At 40.5% G+C, this 27,588-nt stretch overlaps 1 protein-coding gene across 3 annotated transcripts in view; it reads right to left on the bottom strand.

Annotated features, from left to right (window-relative positions):
* YTHDC2 (YTH N6-methyladenosine RNA binding protein C2) overlaps positions 1-27,588 on the bottom strand; it is a 35,911-nt gene extending 8,323 nt beyond the window's left edge. For all 3 annotated transcript variants that reach the window (XM_053408627.1, XM_053408628.1, XM_053408629.1), the window contains exons 1-24: positions 27,267-27,588; positions 24,589-24,679; positions 23,519-23,715; positions 21,987-22,186; positions 20,805-20,971; positions 19,406-19,508; positions 18,321-18,477; positions 17,487-17,594; positions 17,179-17,324; positions 16,244-16,379; positions 15,343-15,469; positions 13,604-13,669; positions 12,651-12,829; positions 11,947-12,043; positions 11,769-11,856; positions 11,601-11,681; positions 10,257-10,339; positions 7,827-7,932; positions 6,230-6,349; positions 5,577-5,849; positions 4,302-4,428; positions 2,633-2,838; positions 1,841-2,036; positions 779-888 (exon numbers count right to left, since the gene is read on the bottom strand). In XM_053408627.1, coding sequence (XP_053264602.1) covers positions 779-888; positions 1,841-2,036; positions 2,633-2,838; positions 4,302-4,428; positions 5,577-5,849; positions 6,230-6,349; positions 7,827-7,932; positions 10,257-10,339; positions 11,601-11,681; positions 11,769-11,856; positions 11,947-12,043; positions 12,651-12,829; positions 13,604-13,669; positions 15,343-15,469; positions 16,244-16,379; positions 17,179-17,324; positions 17,487-17,594; positions 18,321-18,477; positions 19,406-19,508; positions 20,805-20,971; positions 21,987-22,186; positions 23,519-23,715; positions 24,589-24,679; positions 27,267-27,468 — 3,366 coding nt within the window. In that variant the 5' untranslated portion in view covers positions 27,469-27,588. The remainder of the gene's footprint in view (positions 1-778; positions 889-1,840; positions 2,037-2,632; positions 2,839-4,301; positions 4,429-5,576; positions 5,850-6,229; positions 6,350-7,826; positions 7,933-10,256; positions 10,340-11,600; positions 11,682-11,768; positions 11,857-11,946; positions 12,044-12,650; positions 12,830-13,603; positions 13,670-15,342; positions 15,470-16,243; positions 16,380-17,178; positions 17,325-17,486; positions 17,595-18,320; positions 18,478-19,405; positions 19,509-20,804; positions 20,972-21,986; positions 22,187-23,518; positions 23,716-24,588; positions 24,680-27,266) is intronic.

The following is a 27,588-nucleotide window of genomic DNA, read 5'->3' as shown; positions in this document are numbered from 1 at the left end:
CATCAAATCTGGAGCTTCCATTCAGCCTGTAGAGATAGTAGCCTATATAATGGACACGTATAGAAGATCAATCTAACCACTTCTAAAGTCATCTAAGTCAGTGGCCATCACCACATTTTAGGATAGCAAATACCATGTTAATTATGTATTCTCTGAATCTAAAGCCAATTAATTTAATTTAACTGAGAGAGAGGGGAAAATACCTCCAACGACTTTCTTCACATCATGTATGATGTTATAAAAACACACTAAGGTCCCCTTGCTGTTTATTTAAAATAATCATAATCATCATCATCATCATCATCATCATCATTATCATTAATCTTATTTGTACCCCACCCATCCAACTAGGTATTAATTCCAAATATTGGTGAAGACCAAGCCCCAGCTCCCTGCTGATCTCTCCCAACTAAGTCCTCCAAACATTTTAACCTTTTTTCATATGGAAATGGTTCCAATCCCTTTGTTTAATTTATTTTGACCCCCCTTTTTGTGCACCATTTCCTACTGTACAACAGTGGGGTTTTTGTTTGTTTAGATGCAGTATCTAGAACATATATTTTAATGCGGTCACATCATAGATTTATAAAAAGTGATTACGATGCTGGGTGGTGCCAATATTGAAAATGAGAGAGAAAAGAGTTCTGTTTCATTCAGTGGTCAGTTTTTGAGCCTGGAATCCTAATTTTAAGTCATTTTGAGGTCAAAATGCTGAAAGCAATTCTCAAGACTGAGTTTTTCCTTTCATTTTTTTTCAGATGAACCATGAAGTACGCACCTCTGGGTCTAATTTGAAATGAAGCCATTCATCCAGTTTCAAGGCAGCCAAGTTAGCAGTAGTTCTGTCTTCCATCTCACTATCACTGCTGTCATTAGGAACACCATCCACTGTATTAGAGAAAGGCAGATCTCAGACAGTAACATTTACTGTACTCCGTACTTAAACCGACAACAATTATGAGATGTACGCATTCTTAATATGCATCAAGATTAATCTACTAACTTCCTACCTTGGTGCCTGGTTCAGAAGCTTCAGCTAATGCAAAATGCAGCTGCTAGGTGACTTAGTGGGACACCCAGATTGACATGTTACACCAGTGTTGTAAGATCTGCCCTCACTCCCTATTAGCTACTGAACCAAGTTCAAGATTTTGTTGTTGAAATTTAAAGCTCTAAATAACTTGAGAACAGGATACCTAGCAACCCCAAAGTGGGCCTTCCCAATGATAGCACTCACTCTCTAGAATGCAGTCCCTTGGGCCATTCTTGAGGTGGTGACAGTCATGACATTTAAAATCTTACAGTTACCCAAGCTTTCCGGGACTCCAACTCATTACTTTCCTTCTTTCTTTCTTTCTTTCTTTCTTTCTTTCTTTCTTTCTTTTTTGTACTCTGCTTAGTTTTATTTTCAATATACAGCTGCATTTTGCTTTTATCTCATTTACTTAACAGGTTAGCTTATATGACAGTAACCACATTCATATTTATTTTAATAAAACATTAAGAAAAGGAATTGTTTGAAAGTGCTGCTAAAGTCAAGACAATCTACACTTTCTTCCCAACAGTGAGGTGCTTTCCCTGCAAGAAAACATAATGTATGAAGCTGCTTCCAGACTTCAAAATAATGAACAGAACCCAACAATCTGTTGGAATTTAAGAGGGAAAAATGAGAAGAGCAAGTCCCAATTTTTCATTCCCCAACCCATTATAAAAAAAATGTTTATTTTACTTTAGCGCAGGAAACAAACAGCTCTTAACAACTGCTAACACAAGTCAACAAGTGGATTAGATGTACCCACACATGCATATTAAAACCATGTTTCTTATTCTAGCACTATACCTCTGAAGGAGGAAGGCTCCTGCAAAGCATTACTTGGCAGCCTAGCTGATCCACAGAAGAGCGCCACAGTGACTGGCGTCACAGTTGAGCAGCACCTGATATTGGCTATGCGGTGGGCTCTTGTCATTTCATCATATATGAGCCAGTCCGTGGGAAGTGCCTGAATAGCTGCCACTTGACCATTCGCTGGAGGAATCTGTTAGGCAGTAACACAGAAGGAACAGAATTGCTTCTTTCGGTTCGATAAAAAGGGACAATTTAAAACATCCGTTTGCAAGCAAACTTTCCCCAGCCCTCTGAAGAAAGCGGGCAGGGAGTACCCAATGCGCATCACTGCTGAATCTAAACCATTGTGAACCTCCTCATTGCTGTATGGGAGACTACAGGAGCTCCACATAAAACACAGAAAAATCTATGCAGAACAAAAGTACATGGTCAGGTAGCCTGAAGAAAGGGTAAAATCCTGCTGCATGAGGTGGGATGAACAGTCCACATGAGGAATACTGTACAAAGCCTTTACAACACAAACGTCATGAAATAAGATCAGATAATACCATTTGGTGCTTAAACAAAGAAACTTTAGCAAAGAAACTCAGTAAAGGCTTGTGCCACCTTATTTTACTAGTTCTCTGCTTCCTCGTTAAGAATTGCAACTGGTATCGGTGATGGGTTTATTATTATTTATTTATTATTTAAAATACATTTCTAAATAAACAAAGCATTCAAAGCTTAGTGAAGAACTGAGGTTCCCAGATCTCCCACACTAATATTTTAAACTTTATACCTTCTTACCTTTTTATACTGGGGCTGGCTAAGAACGGAGGTAGGATGAAATCTAACTTTTTTTTCTTTTGGCCCAGTCAAAACAATGTTCTCTCTGTCAACGTGAACTATATTGGGGTACATTCCAGCTACTAAGGCACCTTTCACCACAGCCCAGTTCTCAGAGTTTGTGTTAACATCTCTTATGTCGCCACCACCTCTGGCTCTTACAAAACCTAGAAAGAAAGAAAAGAAATAAATGTATGTCCTGCTAATTAAGAAAGCTATTAACTTCAGAGATGCATGTCAGGGATAGCCTTTTTAGCTCCCACACTGTCATTAATGGTATACCATTCTGAGCAGTGTAACTTGGGCATTCGGTTCCAAAGGATCTTGCCTTGGTTGCAGAACGGGAGAATAAAAGTTCTTTTGCACTAGAACAAACAACACCCAAACACAGCATTTTCTCATTTAACTCAGGACACAATCTTGCCTGCTGAAACTTATGGAAAGATCATTCCTGTCAGGGACTGGGCATAGGCGGAATGGTGGAGACTACCTCCCCAGCCTGACCCTTCCAGAGAAGAAGACAGTTCCGAATTACTACAGGGGTTTGAGGGAGGTCACAGCTCAGAGGCAGATGAGGGGGAAAGCTGGGAAATAATGGAAGAGGAGGAAAAAGAAAAACCAGAGTGGGGACAGCTGACAGACACAGTGTCTTTAGAAAGCATTCCAGACCCGGCGCCTCCCAGAACCCGGCGAGCCTTGAAAGTAGTAGAGCAAAAGGCTCAGAAGCAAAGGGCCCTCAGCACCACCCATAGGAGACAAGATGATGAATGAGGAAGTGGGAGAAAAAGGGGGTGGAGAGTCACTTGGGACAACACCATTATTCCAATCATCTCTCTGTAAACACTGAATAAAAAGCAGATGGTAAGGACTTTTCCTTGTCTTATCTGTTCCTGGCAACCTGCCGTGGGGGCTGGATCCTCTGACGCCTGACAATTCCCCTTAAAATACCTCATTTGAGTTTTCTGTGCTCCTGAGCCAAACTCAAAAATATTAGCTCATTTTGAATTAAAACTAGCTCTTGGCTTTGATGAGTTATCAGGCTTATTTATTTTTACCCTACTCTCCAGCTGGAAAACACTCCCAAAGGGGTTTACAATAATCATTAGTAAGGATGTTCCCATCTACGGTCTAAAAGACATGCTGGAAAAGGAAAAGGAATTAGGAGAGAAGATGAAAAAAGCAAACTCAGCCACTACTTCTTAATTGCAAACCTCATTTTAATACGGAGGCTTGAAGCAAGCTCAAAGCAGGATAGGACCAGTTCTCCCTCTAATCAACACATAGCCATAGGTGCACTTTTGTTAGGATAACAGAACAGTAAGTATTCACTACACAATCTACACAGCAAATATTACTAGTGTAACCACAAATACACATAACTGGGGCATATTTACAATCCACTGCAATAGCATAACACCTCAAAATGTGGTAACAAGTGGAATATGCTTTCAGTGTAAGTAAACCAAAGGTTTGGTTGTAGGATAACTGCTCCAAAATAAACCTCAAAAGATAGCAACTGTATCCCTGATCATATACATAGGAATCAATAGTAGAGTGAAATCCAGGAAAAAAGCTTGAAGATTTTGTGGGGCAGATTTCAGGTTAATAAATATACAGATATATATATTACCTGATGCTCTGAGTTGCCCAAGCAGCTGTGTTCTCATTCCTATGATAATCTCCATTGTTGCCTGAGAAAGGAAATTCTTCTCACAAAAAGCTCGTTCCCAGCCATCGCTTCGCGCCTTTTGCCATGCCTGCAAAACAAGTTGATTTAAAAGAACTTTCAGAGTAGTTAATGTTTCTTCAGTAACCATTTAGAATGCAGCCCCTGACAAACTCACATTTCAAGATGTTCAGATCATTAGTATAGAAAGCCTTGATTTCTAGAATAACAATAATTTATCTATGGCATTGCTATGATATCGCACAATTCAGAGGCAGATTGCCCTGCACACCTGTCAAAATCTCTTGCTGTCCCTGCAATCTCATCTGACCACAGGAGAGGTGGGGAATGAGCTCTTTTTACAACAGTCATGGCATAAGCCTGACATAGTATAAGCCCCACGTACTCTGAGCCAGTGAGAAAGAAACGGAACACATTTGGGGAATACCCAATTCTTGAAGGCTTCTCTCTACATTGTTCAACTACCAGAACGTTGCTAGGAACAGCTATACTACTCTGCAAAGAAGAATCCAAGTGCAAGTCCATGGTTTTCCCCCCCCCCGCCCCCGCATCAATGGGCAGATGAGGAAATACGGGGAGTATGCTATTAACCTTTCTCCTTAGCATCATGGATAAAAGTAACTTTAATTAATCCTTACTTAATCATAATATTAGAGCAATCTACCTCACTGCAAGGAGGGGATGGGGGCATACTTTTCCCATAGCATAGCTTCCAACATTATCTGTGTACAATATTTCAACTTAAAAACAAGAGATTCATGGGAAAATGGAGATGAACCAGGCCATTAAAGCCATGGCTCAATGGAAATTAGAAACTCATCTTTTCTGATTGTTAAAACAACGCTACCGCAATACAAAAGCTGGGCTTGCATATCTCCAACCCTCAGACTCAGTTTAGAGCAATAGCAGTCTTATAAAGCAAAGGCCAAAGGAAGACAATACACATACAATCAACATAGCACTGCTTTTCCAGCTAGCAGCAGTTTAAAAGGGGATCAAGTGGCAGGGGGCAAGCAGCAAGGGAGGGAGGCAAGAAGCAGCAGCCATAGCAGACAAGGTGTACAAAGGCTTGGTAATTGGCCTCCGATAACATTAGTTTACTAGATTGCACTAGGTAGCATTTCAAGATGTGTTAATCTAGCTTAAGCGCTTCCTTGCTTTCTGATACATTTCACAAAGATCATAAGTGTTTTGGGGGTTTTTGTAGACTTGCAATACCTGGAAAGCCCGGAGAAGAGCCATATGGTCACTAAATGTTCCTGCAGTAAATCTTTTTCTACACAGCATGGCTGCACGCTTTTGAGAGGCCTGTGTAGGTAACACAAATGGGTCGCGGTATGCAAGGGTACATGCTATTGTCAGAATAGGATCCAGGCACTTCAGAACAACGGCACACAGCACCATTTTGCCAAGATGAGGTTCTACTGGTAAGTCAGCCAGATGATAGCCAAGTTCTGTCAGATCCTCCCAGGTATCCATGGCATCTATTGTCTATTTTTTAAAAGAGCAAACAGAATCAGCGTACAAAGAAATGCACACTTCAAAAGCAGGTAACGGCTAGACTCCAAATTTCAATTAGCTTAGCAACTATTTCTCTTGTCGTGGCTTCATCTGAAAATGCAAGTGAATTGTTTCATACAAACAATTCAAACACAGACTCATGTAAAGCCACTTTTGATCAGATATTTCCAGGGCAAACTTCAGAGGAGAAGTATTAAGTAGGGCACTGATGAAATTGGGGAAGGTGCTTACGGAATTTTTTCAGAGCTAGTAATTTCAGTAGTTATGCAAAAATTTAGTGTTTTAGGAATCATTATAAAAGCTGGTAATAAATAAAAATGCAGGGACAAGAGTAGCTTTATTTTACTCACCTTAAGCATCTGTACAGCATTTCTTATGATTAAAGCAGGAGGTGGTTCTGGAGCTTTCATCAAGAAGTCAGCAATTGGACAGTTGATGGGAGCTAGCAATTTTGTATGCAAACAAAGCTCCTAGAAATTAAGACACGTTTCAGAAAAACCAGAATACACAATATAATGTCCTTACATTGAATGAATTTACTTTATTATGGTCACAGACCAGCATAAGAAAAACATCTAAATAAAAAGCATAACAGTATCTCTAAGCAGATAATTATTAAATTAATTGGGAGCAAGAACCAAACGTAGATTAAAACATATACACAGAATACTTGATTAAGCATAGATATATTAAACAATGTGCTTGTAGTGCAACTCTATACTTGTCTGTTCAGAAATGCCTTGGATTCCAATGGGATTTCTTTAAGTAAAGTGGGTATATGTTTACAGGATTAATTAGTTACTTATTTTTTTCCAAGTATTAGCTCAGTAAATGCATAGGAGAAAAACTGATTGCTATCTAGTACTTAACAAAATTATGCCAGTCTGACATTTGAAAATGTGTGAACTAAAATACACAAAATCAAATATTCAGCTTTAATCACCCCTGATCCAAAACATGTGGTAAAGCTGTAACAAAAATAAAGAAACTAAGAATATTCATACTTTCAGTATAGCAAGTCTGCAGGAAAAGCAGATTTTTATCTTAAGCCTATATGATTGCTCTACTGAAAAGCAAGTACCACCAAATTCAGTGGGATCAAGGAATCCTGCCTACGATTGCACCTTAAGGTGCAAACAATTGCTCATTTCTACTTAAGCCTTGATATATAAAAAGCAGCTAAAGGAAAATATTTGCTTGTGACATTCTACAGACATTCTGTGCTAACTCATACAATGTTGTTCCTGCAAAGGAATGCAAATAGGCAAACAAAACCAACAACACCATCATCAGTGACTACCACCGGACACAACACTGCAACATTGTCCAAGGCTGCTTTTTGGTATGATGTGAAGTAGAGGTGCAGGACACCTCTTAATACTGATCAAACTTCCACAAGTATTATATAGAAATACAATGGGTTATTTTAGATTCTTTTAAAATTGAAGTGTCCTATGGTAAGTGCTTCAAACAGCAACCTTCCACATACTGGTCATGTTCACACATCATGCTAAAGCATAGCTTAGCATCACATGAATAAAGAAGAATTCTTGCATATTCTTCCCAACCAGCTGGGAAGCAAAGGTCAATAGTTTCCAATATCATGAAGCCTGAACCATTTCTCAGTATCCAGAGGCTTCAGCTCCAAGTAAACTGGTGGGAGGACAGAAAATAAAAGGAAACAAACAATTCTAAACCATGGTTTGGAGTCTAAACTATGGTTAGCACCAGTGGCGTAGCGTGGGGGGTGCAGGGGGGGCTGACCGCACCGGGCACAACATCTGGGGGTTAGGGTTAGGGGGCGCAAATTACTTGCCTTGCCCCGGGTGCTGACAACCCACGCTACGCCACTGGTTAGCACAAGTCATGGTTTGGCTTGAAGGTTGAGTGGGACCATTGTGTTATAAAGACCTCTTTGGACTTAACAAAACAAGAAAGATCACTAACCTGTAGTGGCATTCTTAGTAGTTCTGGGGTCTGAAATTCCAGCATATTTTGAAATCTGAGTCTACTAAAAAGTCGGAAACAAATTCCAGGTCGACAACGTCCTGCCCTTAGAAACAGTAAATATTATTTAAGGTAAGTCAATACATAGAAGAGTAGAATTTTAAAAATCAAAGCAGGAAAAAGAGAGGTTGAAAGTAGAAATTACATTTCATAAATAAGCTCTTTCAGAAGTGTCATTCATTATAACTTTTGCCTGAAAGGCTCAAATTAATTGGAAATGTAACATGCGCTTCTTAAGAATACTACAATATAAATTTTAAACACAGGGTTGGTGTGTGATCCAAAGTGAATAGTGTGAAAAGCACAACCAGATGTCTCCAAAAAGATATTCTTTCCAGAAATAGTTTACGAAAGGTTTTGTTGAAAAATAAAAATAAAAGTAGTAACATTTAAGCTTTTTTAAAAATCAAAATTAACCTGTTTCAAGTAATCTTATACCAGTAATTCTAAGAAATATTTTTCTTTTTCTTTTTTTTATAATATTTTTATTGAACAATTTTTTATATAACAGAAACAAAACATACATGAACAAACATTCAACAATAATAAAACATAAAACAAGTACCATTTCATAACCCAATTTCTAAACCTTACTTCCTCGACCTCCTCTTACTTCCCGTTTCTGTATTCCAAATTCTTACAGTTATTCAGCGAAATCTTGCCTTATTTTATTATAAATTTATGCTAATCACCCTTATTCTCTTTGTCATAACCATTACTGATAGTAACCATTGTTTTAATCCAACATCATTCTAACTGTCTCCAATTTTATAATATTTCTTTAAATAGTCCTTGAACTTTTTCCAATCTTCTTCCGCCGCTTCTCTTCCCTGGTCTCGGATTCTGCTCGTCATCTCTGCCAAGCTCATATAGTCCATCACCTTCATCTGCCATTCTTCCAGTGTGGGTAGATCCTGTGTCTTCCAGTACTTTGCAATAAGTATTCTAGCTGCTGTTGTAGCATACATAAAAAAAGTTGTATCTGTCTTTAACACCCCCTGGCCGACAATACCCAAGAGAAAGGCCTCTGGTTTCTTGGGGAAAGTATATTTAAATACCTTTTTCAGTTCGTTATAAATCATTTCCCAGAATGCCTTAATCTTCGGGCACGTCCACCAGAGGTGAAAGAATGTACCTTCCTTTTCTTTACATTTCCAACATTTATTATCAGGCAAGTGATAGATCTTTGCAAGCTTGACTGGGGATATGTACCACCTATAAATCATTTTCATTATATTTTCTCTTAAGGCGTTACACGCCGTAAACTTCAACCCGGTGGTCCACAACTTTTCCCAATCAGCAAACATGATGTTATGACCAATGTCCTGAGCCCATTTAATCATACTTGATTTTACCATTTCATCTTGTGTATTCCATTTCAGCAGCAGATCATACATTTTTGACAAAATCTTAGTACTGGATTCTAACAGTTCAGTCTCTAATTTTGATTTTTCCACCTGGAAGCCTATTTTTCTGTCTAGTTTAAACACTTCATTTATTTGGTGATAATGTAACCAATCTCTCACCTTCCCTTTTAATTTTTCAAAACTCTGCAATCTCAGTTTGTCCCCTTCCTTTTCCAAGATTTCCCAATATCTTGGCCATTTCGACTCCATATTTAGCTTTTTAACTGCCTTAGCTTCCATTGGTGATAACCATCTTGGAGTCTTATTTTCCAGCAAGTCCTTATATTTAACCCAGACATTCAGCAGTGCTTTTCTGACAATATGGTTTTTGAAACTTTTATGCGCTTTAACCTTGTCATACCACAAATATGCATGCCACCCAAAAATATTGTTAAATCCTTCCAAATCCAAAATGTCTGTGTTTTCAAGAAGCAGCCATTCTTTTAGCCAGCAGAAAGCTGCCGCTTCATAGTACAATTTAAAGTCTGGCAGGGCAAACCCCCCTCTTTCCTTTGAATCCGTTAATATCTTAAATTTTATTCTGGGCTTCTTGCCCTGCCAGACAAATTTAGATATATCTTTCTGCCACTTCTTGAAACAGTCCATTTTATCCATTATTTGTAATGTTTGAAACAAAAACAACATTCTTGGCAAAACATTCATTTTTATAACTGCAATTCGACCTAACAAGGAAAGCTTCAAGTTTGACCATATTTCTAGATCTTTTTTCACTTCTGTCCAAGTTTTTTCATAATTGTCTTTAAATAAATTCACATTCTTAGCTGTCATATTCACACCCAAATATTTCACTTTTTTAGCCACAGTCAACCCCGTCTCATTCTGAAACCTTTCTTTTTCAATCTGTGTTAGATTTTTCAGAAATATTTTTCTTCTTCTTGAAAAAGTAAGAATATTCTGTCTGTAATCTGTTCTTGGAAGAAAATATTCATGATATTTGCATTACCTGCCCTTTCTCTGAACGGCACTAGCTTTAGAAATCCATACCATCTTCAGCATGGTCACACAGTTCAATGCATCAAAGGACTTCTAAAATTTCAAGAAAACATTTTTATCAGAATGTAGATTTACAACAGCAAGGTGAAATGAACACTTGAATGATAAAATAATCTAAATTAACAATAGTTTTGTGAGGTGATTTTGGCATACATTGGCCTGGATCCAGGCTTGCCCTTCCAAGAACAGAAGTTCTCTTTCCATTTACAGAAGGCACTAAGATTCATTTGAGGCTCCTGCTGGAGAGAAGGGAGGAGGTGAATTTCCCCGATTCCACTTTCCATGTTTCCATCCCCAAAGCAGCATTTTAGGGGCACAGGGAGCTGCTGGGGAACTGGCAAAAATCAAGTCCCACCCTTCCAGCAGCAGAACATCCTCTTGAAATCTGAATGCTGGAAATCCATCCACTACAGACTCAGGTTGCATAGATATGTATGTAAAAACACATCAGTCATAAAGACACTGCAGTCTCCACTGTGCCTTATTTCTGAGAAAAACATGAACCCTGGGTGAAAGCCAAGACCCCTGGAATCTCACACTTGTTGGAGATTGGGGTGGCATGTAACAATATTTTACACATTGTACAGTGGTACCTCGGGTTACATATGCTTCAGGTTACAGATGCTTCAGGTTACAGACTCCGCTAACCCAGAAATATTACCTCGGGTTAAGAACTTTGCTTCAGGATGAGAACAGAAATCGTGTTCTGGCGGCGTGGCGGCAGCAGCAGGCCCCATTAGCTAAAGTGGTGCTTCAGGTTAAGAACAGTTTCAGGTTAAGAACGGACCTCCGGAACGAATTAAGTACTTAACCTGAGGTGCCACTGTACTAAAATCCTTCTTTAAATGTTTTGTTTACAATACAGCACACTTTTAGTTTATGGTAAACTAAAATTAAACGTGAGTCTAAGATAAATTTGAGGGTTTTTTTGCAATATACAGTTGTGCTTTATTTTCACCTCATTTTTAGCAACTGCTAAACTTCATTTTATATAAACCACTTAGAGACTACAGGGATCCATTCCGGAGGACCGTTCGCAACATGAAAAGAGTGCAACCCGCAGCAGTGAAACGGGCACGTGCAGGTTGCGATTCGCCGCTTCTGCGCATGATGTCATTTTGCGCTTCTGCGCATGTGCGAGCGGTGAAACCCAGAAGTAACCCTTTCCGGTACTTCCAGGTCGCCGCAGGACATAACCTGAAAGAACGTAACATGAAGCACAAAAACATGAGGTATGACTGTATTATATCAAGCAGTATCTTTAAAAAAACAGATAAACAGGCAAATGGCATACCTCCTTCATTTTTCCAGAGTCAATCACAAAGACAACATCATTAACTGTGATGCTGGTTTCGGCAATATTTGTAGAAAGAATCTGAAACAACACATTATGCTGTAATAACAGTTGATATGAAAAAAATGTGGATTGATAGAAACAGTTAAAAAGTAATTTGATACTTGCTATTTTGCGGATGCCTGGGGGAGAGGTCTTTAGAACCTTCTTCTGATCCGATGTCTGCATATTTGAATGCAGCATAAAAACTTGGAACCTAATAGCAAACAAGTATGAATTGAATGAAATGCAGTCTTCTAAGAGTAAAACCGATATACCAAAATAAGAGTTACATTTTTTTTTTTACCTGTGAGCATTATCAGCAAACCTCTTGTCATCAAACAGGATGCGGTCCCTCAAGCCAACAATCTCATCATATCCAGGAAGGAAAATTAAAACCGCTCCTTTAAGACAAAGTTCCAAAGTGAAAGGAAATAGAATAAGAGAAAGCTGTGCTTAGCATCTGTTCTTTCATTATGAGCTCATTATGAGAGCAGGAGACCCATGGGGTCAGGGGTTTGAGTCCCACATTGGGCAAAAGATTCCCACATTGCATGGGGCTGGACTAGATGATTCTTATGGCCCTTTCCAATTCTACAATTCTATGATTCTAAGCCTAGACAGGGATGGGCTACATATGGTCGGGGGGCACAAGGAGCAAGTTTGAGGCTTGTGCCCACTATGTAGCATATGTTAGTGTGAAGCAAAACCTGCCCATCTCCATTCATATACATGGGGGCCCTGTTTATAAGAACCATCCATAGGAAAAGAGGAGTGGGGCATAATCACAGTCAAATGCATTTGTAAGATAAGAGCAGTCTTGCTGATCAGACAAAAAAAGTCAATTTATTGCAGTACTCTACTTCTAACAAGCTCACATGTGAAATATGACAGCCTTTGGCTTCCAACAAATGTTTTATGTGCATAGTAGTCTAGGTGCCAGAGCACAGACTAAAGGATGTGCATGTAAAAGATGCTTAAAATGAAAATAAGCACTACATCTGCATTTACCTGCATCACAGCTGTGACAGATGTTGTATAGCAGGTGCATGATCAGGTCAAGATCCACTTTTTCATCATCAAAGCTGTGATGATAAGCCTTTAGGAGTTCTCTGTCTTCTGCACTGAGTTCACTAGCATTTGCATGGACCAAAGAACTTTCATCGAGATTACCCGACTCTAGTGAGGCACTAAAATACAAGCACCAAAAAATACACATGTCAAGAAATTGGCAATACAGTGGTGCCTCGCTAGACGAAAAGAATCTGTTCCGCGATTCTCTTCGTCTAGCGGTTTTTTCGTCTTGCGAAGCAAGACCATTGACAGCTTAGCGGATTAGCGCTACAGCTGTCAAGCGGCTTTTCGCGATCAGCTGTTAAGCGGCTTATCAGCAGAACAGCTGATAAGCGGCTTAGCAGCTTAGGAAAAGGGCGGAAAAAGCAAAAAAAACCCGCGGGGGGACGCAAGATTTTTTCGTCTTGCGAAGCAACCCCATAGGGAAATTCGTTTTGCGAAGCGCCTCCAAAACGGAAAACCCTTTCGTCTAGCGGGTTTTCTGTCTTGCGAGGCGTTCGTCTTGCGGGGCACCACTGTACTTGCAGAACATGGAAGCAGATTTTTAAAAATATCATTCCTGAAGCTGTTGGTTCCTTGACCTACTTCCACTATTATCTGAAAACCACAAAGGTGTCTTCCCACGAACCCAAGGGCCTTTGAATCAGCTGGCCAGATCCAGTTCCCTATCCACGCTTTAGAAAGTACAGGCAGTTTTCTGCCATGTACTCAAGCACAATGGGATAGCTTAGTCAGTAGCGCATGGGACTCTTAATCTCAGCAATGTGGGTTCAAGCCCCACGTTGGGCAAAAGATTCCTGCATTGGAGGATTGAACTAGATGACTCTTGTGGTTACTTCCAACTTTACAGTTCTATGATTTTATGATTCCAGAGTTAATAAACACATTACCAGTAGGACTCCAACAGATCAACCACTTCTGTCTGTCCGAAGTGCTTAGCCCAGTCTAAAGCTGTCCTGTAATAATTATGGGGGGGAAACAAGCATTTTGCTTAAGTATAAAAATGTAACCTATGAACAAAGAACATTTTCAATCATTGTTAGTTACATGTAGGATGGCATTTTTAATCTTATTTTATTTGCCTGCATATGACTAGAGGCAAGAATCCCACTGGATACTTACAAAAAACCTTTGCCTAGGACTTTAATACATTTTTTTCCAGTACTAAAAAAAAGGTCAAAAATTAAAGTAGAGCCAAGAGGGCAGGATTTGATCAAAAGCTCTATTTCTGTTAAAAACCAAGGAGCTCTAATTGATATGTGGAGATATAATTAAGACTTTTTTGATTATATAGATTTACTAAGATAATGTTTGGGAAGTGCTTCCAGCTAATAGGAAAAGTGCTAAATGACTATTATTTATTGAAGTCATCAGAAGATTCTTTCACCTCAATTTACTGTGCAGAGAAACATACCCAATTCTGAACTTCAGCTATGTCTACATTGCACATAATTTCTCCCCAATTCTCCTTGAAGCGGAGAGAAGGAGATTCTTGCAAACAATTTCTGCTTACAGCAGAGTGTCAAATTAAATTTGAACAAAGACCAAAACAGAACTTAAATTAGGGGTCAGAGAGCATAGGCGAAATTCATGCGCTGCTTCTCAAAGACAGGGCGGTAATCATCATGCACATCTAGCCTGTGTGCATGAGCCCTGTTTTAACATGACATCTACCATGTGGATACTGAGGGCATGGTGGGGGTGGGAGAAGTAGGTACATACTCAGTCCTCCACCCTCATTAGAAGCATGTCTGAATAGGGTTCCACTAATCGGAAAAAGCAGAACTAATACAAACTTAGAGTAACAAGATTCTAAACAACTTGTATTTGTTAGTTGAACTCATAAACTACCAAACCCAACCAAATGAATTGTAGAAATAAAATAAAAACCTTCATATGGGAGACTTTTAAACTTTTGGACAAAAATCATGTTGCACATTACATCAAGGGTGAGCAAATCTGCAGCTCTCAGGCAAACCCTCGGCCTACTTCCAGGCAAGTGGCAAGGAGGGGGGAAATGGAGGAGCAGGCAGAAAGAGAAAGTAGGGAAGTAAAAGGAGAGGGAAAAGGGATGTTCTGCCCACTGTCTGCTGTGGCCCCACTCACTGATGCCACCCGTTATGTCCACTGCTGGCACCTGGGCCCCCACAGATTACCCCTGTGGGAAGGCAGCAGTAAACAGTAAAAGCATCCCACTCGTTTTAGAGTTGAGTTTCTTGAGGTTTTGCTCTTCAGGGTGGGGAAGTCGCAGACTAGTAGACAGGAGCTAGTTGCTTTAGTAATGCAACAGGCTGTGATGGTCTTGTCTTGTAGGGCAAGAGAAGGACAATTCTATAATCTCCCACTTCCCACTGTATTAGCTATAAATTGTTGAAATTTATTCTATCTACTTCAGCATAATCACACAAACAGTTAAGCAAACACTAAAATCTATTACAACAGACTGGATCTCTGACAATTAGGTCTGCCAGATCTCAGGCAATAAAGAGTATAGCACCAGCAATGTGGAGTTTAAAAAACTGCTTATAACTTACCCCCAACATTTCCAATAATCCACAATTTCCCTCTACATACACACGCACATACACAAAGAAATGAATGGGGAAAAGTTGCAATGAGATTGTTTTACCAGCCATTAGATGATTTGATGTGAATGTTTGCTCCCATACCAATCAGCTGTTCTACTTGACTCAAGAAACCTCTTCCAGAAGCTACCATTAAAGTCGTTGCGCTTGTCTCGCTGTGCCTGTAGTCAACTAGGACAAGGAGAAGGGGACAGTTAGTGTTTAACAAATGCTCAACTCTCCAAACTATTTTGGCAAAATCTTTTCAGAACATTCTGGGTTGGATCCATACCAACTTAGCTGCACTTAGTTCCCACTGAAATCAATAGGAAAACAATTTAAATTGAATGAATTTATTAATACGGTCACAGACCAGCGTCAATCCATTTAAATTATGGCAAATGCACTCCATTGATTTCAACTAACCCATGGTCCACAACTTTAAAGAGTAGCTTGCATGGATTCTTATTACTTTGGGTTTAAACCTATGTACATTTACCTGGAACTTGCTCCAGAGGAAATATACAGAAGATTAAGCTGCATGTTTAAGTAAAAGGAATTGCTCAGTGGTACAGTATCTGTTTTGCAAGCAGAAGGTCGCGGGTTCGATCACTGACAGTCAGTGTGGACAAACTGAGCTAGATGAACCAATGATCTGATTCAGTTTAAGGCAGCTTCCTATGCTTTGGGAAAATACAAATATTGCAGAAACACCAACTGTGGCATTCCACTTGCACAACGACCTTCCATTTTTGAAATGAAATTTGCCATTCTCCCCGCCCCCCCCTGCTCATTAGTCCCAGTCCGCTTATTCAAAAATAATTTTAAAGGGTTCCAGAAAACGCCTAACAGAAAACACATATTATTCTTTAAAGGTATGGACTGGATTATTATTTTTAGGGCAAATAAGGTATTTATGGCTTAGGTGCACAGTTCAGCAAGGGAAAGTTAAGAATGCAAACTTACCACTGACATTTTCAGTTAAAATAAGGTGGAACACCTGTGCAAAGGCATCAATGTCTTTGTGTAGCCAAATATCAGAGAGACAAGCATCCATTTCTTTAATTAACCAAGGTTCAAGACAGTTGACATCTTTTTCAGCCTGAAAATAAGCAAACAACATTACCTTTTTATCTGAATGCTTTCTAAGAGCAACAGACGATCTCCATTTGCTATTTCCTCACCCTGAAACTGACAGAATAAGAGGCTTCAATGTTTCAAAACTTGCATGCTAGGTGCATGCTTCATTGGCCTTTCTTTGACTTTACAGAAAGGCTTTCTTCCAGGTTGATTGTCATGAATAATATACAATATGGGAAGTAACACTCTTAAGTTAAAGAGAGGTCAAGGACCTAGATCTATATACATAGTGGAGCTTTTTGCTGTCAACTTTCTGTTCTTAATGGCAGCCCCTCCCTCTCAAGTTTAAAAGTAGCTTTTACTGTGCCAAAGTGAAAGAAAGTCCTCTGCAGAAGGCAAGGCATCCCGAACTCATGCTACTCCCCCAATTAAAAATAACACAGAATTACATATAGGTGTGTGTGTGTGTGTGTGTGTGTGTGTGTGAGAGAGAGAGAGAGAGAGAGAGAGAGAGAGAGAGAGAGAGCCCCACCATGCACAAATACAAAAATAGGCATAATCACTAACATATACTGTATGAAAACAGTAGTCACTTGGAAAGGTGAAGCAGAAGCCTGACTTTACAGAAATCCTGGAGAGTAGGAAAAGTCAGGGGGACCTCTATGAATGCACATCTGTTGTGTATGCAGAGGAGACCATGCTGACTATGAGCTTCATACGCAAATGAATGTTGGTGGAAATTTGAACCTACATCATACCATTCTGGTTTCATAACAATTCCTATCAACATGAAATATTAGAATCCTTAAACAAATTCATACCAGCTGACTGAACACTGTGTCACCACCATCATCCAACAGATCATATTCTTCAGCCACATTTGGTATTGCTCTCTGGCGCTGCAATTCTGGCTTGCTGTTGTCTTGTGCAGAATACCATTCAGTCAGAGTTGTCTGTTGTTTTTCCTCTGCAGAACATTTTTTAATGTTTTACACAAAGAAAAGGAGTAAAGATGAAAATGTATATTTACTTACTAGTGTTTCACAATATATTTGGGGGGGGATGTTTGCAATGTTTGCTTATCTCTAGATACATCTCCCTTTTAATACCTGCATATATAGATACCAACCTCGCTGTTTTTCCTTTTTGTATTTGATCATCTCTTTATTTGTGTAGCCTGTGCTTCTTAGTAGGTCTTCAAGGAACATCTCTTTTACTTCAAATGGTCTTCCTGGTACTGAAGACATGAATATAAATAATCAAGTTTATGCTAAATCATCAATATCATACTTAAACCTGTAGCTTACAGGTTTCAAACTGCTAAATCTCTTTCTCTCTATACAGTGGTACCTCCGGTTGTGGACAGGATCCGTTCCAGAGCTCTGGTTGGATCCTGAGGTTTCCACAACCAGAGGGACTGCTTCTGTGCACGGCCAGCAGTGCAATGCTTCTGCGCATTCACGCGCAGCAAAAACCCAGAAATATACTTCCAGGTTTGCCACTTATGTATCCCGAAGTTTAAGTAACCAGAGGGATACGTAAGCGGAGGTACGACTGTATATAGATATACATATGCCATGTAAAAATAGTAAATATGTACCAAAAAAGCAGTTCAAGACTTATAGAAATGCAGCTTTAATATTTGCATATTGGATTAAGGAAATTGTATACTAATTGTTACAAGCTTTCTCAGCCAGATGAATAGGTCTCTGCCATGGATGTCTATTTTGTATTGTTTTAAAATATATCTGCTCTCAATTTCTGTGTGACTTTTACCTGTTTTTGTAGCATTTTGCACATTGCCTTGAGACATGTATGTGAAAGGCAGCAGCAGCAGTAGTAATACTAACAAAAATAATAATACATTGATTTGATTCCAAGGTTTGACATGTACTACACCAAGCTAAGGAAAATGCATTCAACTCAATTTTGTAGACTGATTCCTACTAGCATTTGAACTTACTATATATCACTGGACAGCCTGCAAAATATCTGAGAAAGAGGTTCACATCCAGGGCAGCACTAGAAAGTATGAGTTTCAATGATGAGTGTTTTTGTAGTGTATCTCTTAACTTCGTTAACAAGAAGTCGCTGAACCGATCTCTCTCATGGACTTCATCCTGCAAAATAAACAAGAGAGCCCTCTTTAGAACAGAGCTTAAGAAGTTTGCCACAGTATACTACGTAACTTCTGCATTGCAAATTTTGTCATTTGTTGACAATAGTTTTATATTTTTACTAATACACCTGCTAGGCATTTATCGTGATCTATATAGAATTAACACAGCATTCATCCAGAAGCAGTAATCTTTCTCATATTAGCAAAAGTGCTAAAGTAAGCTTATTTGACTAACATTTTACTAGGTTAAATTTATTCAGCGGGTTAGGTATCATGTTCTCCCCAACTCCTACTCAGCCATTCTTGCAGACATGCCACCCTATTCTCTTATCCCCCTCATGCTTTCTCTTGTGAGCATGTTCTTTGCTTCACTGAGCACAAGGTTTCAGCATGTCATAAGTCTAGCAGCACATCTGATGTTGTGGGATACATGTTAACACCTGTGTACTCTTATAGTTCGTTTGTGCACTCATCATTCCACAGTTCTCTGCTGGTGACAAGTTTACACCATAGCAGACATGACAGTTAAGCTCTCCTTTAGTTTTAATCAGCCATTCACTGTCCACTAAAGACAACTTTACTGAACAAAAACCGGGCCTGTTTTATTTTATATTACTATTATTATTAAGTATTATTATTATTATTATTATTATTATTATGTTAAATTTTTATACCACATCCTGAGCCATTTAAGGCTTTAGTATTCTGTTGACTAAGGTAGACACAACTCAAGTTCAGAATTGTAGTTATCAAGCTTTATGTGCCTACCATAAGCTATTTGTAGCCTCTTGGTTATCTGAATAAACACATCTGACAGCAAGTGGCTCAAAGTTTATTAAAGAACTAACAAGAAGAACTTTTAAGTCAAGTTTCACAACTAAAAAAATTTGGCATAATTATTTTCATGAGAAATAATTAGTCAACCTTACCACAATGACATGAGTTACAGTTGACAGTGCACTATCTCCTGCCATTAATGTACGAAGTAATACACCATTAGTGCAAAATGTTAAAAGTGTCTTTGGAGAGACCCTGTTAAAAATACAAAACAGCTTGTGAAGAAGTATTTGCACACAACACAGATATGAAGTCATTGCAAATATATGCACTTTTAGCACAAATTTATCACATCCAGCCCTGCATAAGATTGTTGACTATGCATAAATACTATCTGACCTACAACTTTTAGCGACACAAGAATGCAAATAACCACTTGCCTGAGAGACAACAGTCCCTCTTCCAGTCTTCAGGAGAAAACCATGTTTTATATAGTAGTATGTTCAGAAAGGGAGCAAAAACACCCTGTCTGTCTGTCTGTCTGTCTGTCTGTCTCTCACTCTCTCTGATACATGCACCCTCGTCTCCGCTGTCAGAATGCATGGAACAGATCAACATACTGACTTCTGAAAACTGCTCATTAGAGTGTCTTTTTTCAAGCCTTCCACCTATGGACTTTTACAATGCTATACCGTTGATATATTCTGAGCTGGATAGCTCTTTTGCTTCCATTTCTTAGGTTCCACAGTGCAGCCCTGTTTAATAGTGTCATGGAAGCATTATGCAATACACATTTTAATTTTTTATTTAAAATACTCCACTCCTTCAACTTCACAAGCTTCAGCATGGCTTTCAATTAAAACAATCAAGAATAGAAAAAGCGGGAAATGTTACTAAAACAGCAGAGCAAAGGGAGGAGGCTAAAAGACCTTGACAAAGAGGTCTTCACCCAATGCAGATAAAAAATTACACCAGGCAAGCATTCCTTGGTGAGCATTTGATAAATGGGGCACTGTATTGGGGGTGTGGGGCCCACTTAACCTTGAAAGGCAGAAGACTCAGCGAATGGCTTTGACTTTTGAGGAGGTTCATAAAGGAATTGCAGTTGCCATCAGAGGACAGTATAGCAGCAACATTTGGAACCTGCCTTACCTCTGAAAGGAAGAGCAGGGAGAGCAGGTAATTACCCTGTTAAATTTTTATTTGCAAGTAAAGTCATATCTCGGCTCCCGAATGCCTTGGAAGTCGAATGTTCCAGCTCCCAAATGATCAAAAAACCGGAAGTGAATGTTCCGGTTTTCAAACGTTCTTTTGGAAGCCGAATGTCCAACAAGGCTTCCGCGGCTTCTGATTAGCTGCAGGAACTTCCTACAGCCAATCAGAAACCGCGCTTTGGTTTCCGAACGTTTCAGAAGTCAAACAGACTTCCGGAATGGATTCTGTTCGACTTCCGAAGTACAACTATAATACATTTCTGCTCCATTGTCTCACATTTTTCTAAATATTTCTAAAACACTTTCTATCCAAAACTACAAGCAATATTGGCAGCACCTGCTTTCCAGTCGGATTTGATAGCCAATCGTCTGCCCAATCTTCTCTCTTCTCTCAGCAGCAACCCTTTCAGCCACAGCAATTGCTGCTAAACGTCTTGGCTGAGTGCAAAATATGCGACATGGTATTCCGTTTTTGTAGCAGTCATCAAGTAGAAACTGGGGAATCTGTACACAGAGATTTTAGATTAGCGTTGAAAAAGTTGTAATCTGCACCCTCCTCACAAGAGGCCCAGTTCACACATAACACTGAGCCAATCTGTGCCAGGCTACTGGAGAAGCTGCTCTTTATGCTGCTATGCCATGCCAATCAAAGCCAAAAGCTAACTCAGTATCTTGTACAAACCAGGACTTTTGGTTACAGCTCCTGGTTGGTGAAGAGAGAACATAACCACAAGCACCTGTTCAGACGACATACTAGGCCAGACCTTGGACCAGGCAAGAGCAAAACAGCTCAAGCTCTTCTCTTGAAGCCCACATGCTCAAGCAGTCCTGCTAAGAAATATTTTAACTTAGGATGACATGTAAACCAGGACACAATTTATTACGACCAACTGAGAATGTGGTCGAGCCAAACCCACTCCAAGTGTCCTGAGTAGATATTAAAGGTAAAGGTAAAGGTACCCCTGCCCGTACGGGCCAGTCTTGACAGACTCTAGGGTTGTGCGCTCATCTCACTCTAGAGGCCGGGAGCCAGCGCTGTCCGCAGACACTTCTGGGTCACGTGGCCAGCGTGACGAAGCTGCTCTGGCGAACCGGCACCAGAGCAGCACACGGAAACGCCGTTTACCTTCCCGCTATAAAGCGGTACCTATTTATCTACTTGCACTTAAGGGTGCTTTCGAACTGCTAGGTGGGCAGGAGCTGGGACCGAACGACGGGAGCTCACCCCGCCGCGGGGATGCGAACCGCCGACCTTACGATCACTGAGGTTTTACCCACAGCGCCACCCGCGTCCCCGAGTAGATATTAGTTTTCTGCAAAAAGATGCTTCAATAGTAAAATACATAAGAAATCAAAGTTGTTGAACCTTTATAAGTAACCAGAAAACAATAAGTCATCAAAATGAAAGTGTATTTCCATTAGTAGACAAAACTAAATACTTGAGATTTAAACTATTTTGGAATTTGTAAATAAGCAATTCAAAAGATCTTTCCATTTCAAATTCTGATAGAATACATACCTGAGTAGTTTTTCCTGATCCAGTTTCCCCCACAATCAAAATAACTTTATTTTCTTTAATAATTCTAACAATTTCATCCTGCTTTTCATAAACTGGTAGAGACTGCCGAAACGAATCAAATTCAGATTCTCCCCGTTTCACTGGGATTTGAGGGATGCCATTGTTAAGTCGCCCACTTGTTTTGCTCATTTCTCTATTCTCTAAGAAAAGACAAAAGTAATGACTGCACCAAACTTGCTATTAATCTAAACAGATGCGCGCCCAGTCTTTAAGTATGCAAAATTGAATACTTCCTAGCAAACTAATCAAGATTACGTTTTTTTCCCCCAGGGGAGGGAGAAGTAAACAACCGTGCTAACTGCACATAATTATATCACTACACAGGGCTTGGGGAGTGCTCAGTGCTAAGCACAAACAAGGCTTTTATCTTTAGAAATGCTATGCTTTACTTACACATTTAGCTTTGCCCATGTTTACAGCCAAACGTGAGGTTGCAGCTTAGCAGCTGCACAACTATTAGTGCTGCTCTGAACACCTGCAACATAGCATGTCACAAACTTTGGTCCTTACTGAAAGCTGTTAATGACCGTTCTTGTTAGTCTTGTAAAAAGCTATTTCTTCATTGGCCACTGAACCACAAAATCTCCCAATCTTTTTGCGTGCATAGGATTTGGTGGGGTTGAAATGGCTTTAGCACAGCATCCCACAGTGCTCCATAACACAGCAAAACTGTAGATCATAACATTGAGCTTCAGTCTACCATAAGAAGAAATGCATGTTTTCTAGAGAGAAAATGGTCTTTTTACACGGCTAGGCAAGTATAAAAATGCTTTGGAAGCATCACAGGAAGAGCCCTGTATTCGTCTCTTAGTTTACATTTTCTCACTGTCCACCCGATATCCATATCTGCTTACAGAATACTCCTGGCTTACAGACAGGAAAGATAGGACGCTCACCTCAAATTCCTTCCTCAAAATATGCTTGGTAGGGCTGGGAGACTTGCCAGAAATGGTGTGGGAAATAACACAAGAGGCTGCCTGGTTATACTGAACTGGCAAAAATGGCTTGTTTTCCCATGAATGGGAGCCTCCGGCTCTATTACACTGCATTCTGTTAATAGAGGGGGCATAGGGGAACCAAGTCATGGCCTCCTTTGGTTTGATGTGCCACAATTTTTGCACATTTCAATTTGAAAAGATTGTGAACATTTAGGTGTATCTCATATTATCAAAATGCACAGCTTGCAAGGTGAAGAGCTTTCATTCTCCACCTAGCAGTGCTTTCCAAAAATAAAATGGCAGCAAGGTAGTGCTATAAAAGCCAAGTCTCTTGCAGCACCATCAAAATGCAATGAACGTACCAGCACTTATATGACAACCACATTTGCAAAAACATTATGCAGTTGCAATTGTGTCATTATACACACATAAGCCATAGACCTCCAAGAGTTTCCAAGCATAGCTTGGGGTGTGCAATAAATTTTCCCTTCACAATTCACCATTATATTTCTTAACAGAATATACTCAACGCACCAGCTTCAACAGCAAAAACATTTCCTCTCTCTGTCTTTGGCAGAAGCTCGGTGCGCTCTTTATTGGTGACAGGAAATCGCTGTACAAGGCTTCTAATAGCATGTTTTGTGTTGGGAATCAAATTACATGTCATTACTGTATGTGCCAACTCTGAGCCATCTTTTTTCTTCACAGTTAGATATCTGCTTGCACCTTTCCTAAAAAATAAAAAAAGGAAGGAAGAATCATTTCATATTCAGCACCGGGAGTAACCTTTACAAACACAGATGAATTATAAGACCCACAATGAAGCAGTTTTCTCAAAACATTAAGATATGCTAGGACTTCCCAAATACGTGAATTAAATTCTAAACACATTGCTGTGCTTTTTGAGTCAGTGTCAGCTACACTGACTCAGAAATATCGTTTCAGATGCTACATGCCATAGATTTTTGATCCTGGATTAAGTACCTGCATAAAGACAAAGTATCAATGTGGCTTTAATGTTCGGCATAGTAAACATCTAACTTCAAATCTGATTTGGTTGGGTCTTGTTTTCCAGTAGGTATGCTTCAAATCTCTTCACTGCCTGACACAATAGTCTCATTAGGGACAATCATATCTCAGTTTAGTAGCCCAATGTATAAGAACCCTAACCCCTCAGAGCAAGACACAGCCTTCCTCAACCTGGTATGCTCCAAATTCTTTGGTATAGCAGTGGCATTATAGCTACAGCAGCCACTCTCTGCTGCCTTACAAAGCAGGTAGCATGCAGAAGGAAAAATTACTGCAGCAATGGCTACACAGTCCAAACTTGGGAGCCATATATGGTCACCTGAAAGGAACAACTACTTATCACAGGTAATTGGGCAAAGGCCAAATTATGAATCTGCCTCAGCAGTGTCAACAGATATCTCACCGCACCCTGGCAGTACTTGTACACAGAACTGTTTGAAACAACAGAACACAGAGACTCTCAGGAAGAATTCCACCTCAAGACACTACTCAAAACTGAAGAACAAAACTGTGCCAGAAAGATGCATATTTTCCCATTCACGTGGGTAAGTATTTTTAGCAAGGTACTTACTTACCCTTTACTTTTAGAAATCAGACCAAGCGATTGACTCAGTCGATGGATGAAGGCTCTTTCAGTACTAGTCAAGGAGGAAGGAAATTCCATTTCTGAAAAAGAAAGCATTCATGTATGTGCCTACATACAACTATGTCTAATTAGCAGAAATATATCACCCCTGAATAAACAAGCAATGACTATTTAAGGACAATAAACTAAGAACTGCACTCACTCCCATGGAACTCAGTCCCATTGAATTCAGTAATAATAATAATAATAATAATAATAATAGTAATAATAATAAATTATTTGAACCCCGCCCTCCCCTACCAGAGTCAGGCTTAGAGTGGCTAACATCATATAAATAATACAATATGCATAAAAACAAGCAATCAATTGATTAAAATGCATCCCAAAATTAATTCAAATAAGTTAAAGTTAAACCTGGACAAATGACAATCCTCAGGTTAAAATTGAAAGCGGTTAATTCTCGCCACGATCAACTGTTTCCACTGATATTATAAGGACCTGTGAGCAGGCTGGGAAACCTCCTTCATGTTTGTTCTTATACAAAGAGAAAATGAGTCAGACTGAACCCTGACCAAAGGCCTGGTGGAACAGCTCCGTCTTGCAGGCCCTGTGGAAGAATGTCAAATTTGGCAGGGCCCTGGTCTCTTGTGAGAGAATGTTCCACCAGGCCGGAGCCACGGCCGAAAAGGCCCTGGCTCTGGTTGAGGACAGTCTAATTTCCCTGGGGCCTGGAATCTTCAGCATGTTGTTATTTGCAGACCGTAAGGTCCTCCATGGGACATACCAGGAGAAGCACAAGGTACAAGGGTCCTAGGCCGTATAGGGCTTTAAAGGTTAAAACCAGAACCCTTAAACCTGATCCTGTACTCCATCGTGAGCAAGTGCAGCTGGTATAGCACTGGGTGAATGTGATCCCACGGCGAAGACCCCGTAAGGAGTCTCACCGCGGCATTCTGCACCCACTGGAGTTTCTAGGTCCGTTTCAAGGGCAGCCCCATGTAGAGTGAGTTACAATAATCAAGCCTGGAGGTGACCATCGCATGGATCACAGTGGCGAGGGTCATGGTGAGAGAGGTAAGAGTAATAAGGCTTACTTCAGGGTAGATATGAATAGGATCACACTATGTATTGAATTTGATCAGCAAGAAAGATGAAGATGGAACAAAGGAGATATTTCACACAATGCATAGTTTAAAACAATTAGTGTGTGAAAGTTACCGCCACAAGCTATGGTAATTGCCACAGCTATTAGCTGCTGTTCCGGTATGTCCAGAGGTAGAGGACAAACTATGAGCTAGCCATCACTTTGCTAGTGATCTTTCTACAGTATAAAGTTTGCTGCTTCTGGAAAAATAGTGTAGCAACTTAGGATCCAGCATGACCATTTTTTATGCTCCATTCATTGGGTTTTGCTATATAAGTGCATGAAAAAACAAATACGCTTGCTGTTATTATTATTTTATTTATAGTCTGTCTTTTTCCCCTGACAGGGTTCAAGTCAGATTACAGATAAAAATGGTATATGCCATACTTAAATATGGGAAGGGCCTTTTCTACATAAGTGATACAACTCCTGCATTGCATGCCCACGATCCCCAGTTCAATCCCCATCATCTCTAGTGAAAGGATCTCAAACAGCAGCACTGGACTAAAGAGGCCATTGGGGTAAACTGCACCCTGTAGTAGACAATGGGGACCTGTAGTTCTACATCAACCCAATCCAGTATGACCAGTTGGTCAGGGACGATGAACTGAACTCCAGCAACATCTGGGGGGCAAGGGCCATATATGAGCTGAAGATGGGTGCCAAAGTGGAAAAGGATGAAGATTAGTTCCCTAGCCCACAGAGTTGCTGCCAGCCACTGAGACAGCACTGAAAATGAGGGAACGGTGATCTGACCTATGGATGCATGCAGCCACACCACCACATCTGTAGCAGAGGTGCCAACCTGAATAATATAAAAATAAAATAGGGGGTGGCACTTTAAGCTGTACCCCACATAATCACATGATATGGTGCACGGACACCATTTGAATAGCAATGCCCATCAACTTTTTTGGGGGGGGACGGCCCCCTAAAATATTTCATTTGGGGGGACCAAGACCCCATAGCCTCTAAGAGTTGGCAGGTACATACAAAAGCAAGATCAAGACTAATACAGTGGTACGTCGGGTTAAGTACTTAATTCGTTCCAGAGGTCCGTTCTTAACCTGAAACTGTTCTTAACCTGAAGTACCACTTTAGCTAATGGGGCCTCCTGCTGCTGCCGCACCGCTGGAGCACGATTTCTGTTCTCATCCTGAAGCAAAGTTCTTAACCTGAGGTACTATATCTGAGTTAGCGGAGTCTGTAACCTGAAGCGTATGTAACCTGAAGCGTATGTAACCTGAAGCGTATGTAAGCCGAGGTACCACTGTATGCCTTCACCAAGGATGCAGCAGAGCTAGTACTGGCAGGTGATGCTCAGCACAGGGCTGCAAAAAAGTAATAATAATAATAATTCGGTTTTAATAGGCTTACTGAAAAGCAACCCTTCGGCGCTCTGATGAACCAACTAGGCGCTGACCCGCGAAGACCCACCATAACAAACCCGCCTCTTTCGACTGGGGCCGCTTTCAGGTCCACCCCCTCCTCCGCCCTCGGGGGAAGGGAAGGGGAACCGTTACCTCGCTGGTCCCCATAGCGGAACCTCTCCAGAGCGATGTTCACGGCGATTTTCACCTCCTCGTCGATGCGAATGTCCTTCAGCCCTTTGGACCGGCCGCTGCCGGTGCAGGAGGACGAGGCGGCGGCGGTGGACGGGCCCCCGCTGGGAGGGCCGCCGCCCCCTCCGGGAGGCCGCGGGGAGACGCTGCTCGGGCGCGACATCCCCCGAAAGCTGAGGAGGAGCTCGGGCTCAGAGGCACCGCTAGAGGGGGCCGGGCTAGGCCGGAGGCGCCCCGTACGCGAGAGGGAAAGCGGAAAGAGGATGCGCCTCCTCTGAGGGGC

The sequence above is a fragment of the Podarcis raffonei genome, chromosome 11, assembly GCF_027172205.1.
Source record: "Podarcis raffonei isolate rPodRaf1 chromosome 11, rPodRaf1.pri, whole genome shotgun sequence".
In the NCBI taxonomy this organism is placed as follows: domain Eukaryota; kingdom Metazoa; phylum Chordata; class Lepidosauria; order Squamata; family Lacertidae; genus Podarcis; species Podarcis raffonei.
This window is presented reverse-complemented; position numbering and strand designations above follow the sequence as displayed.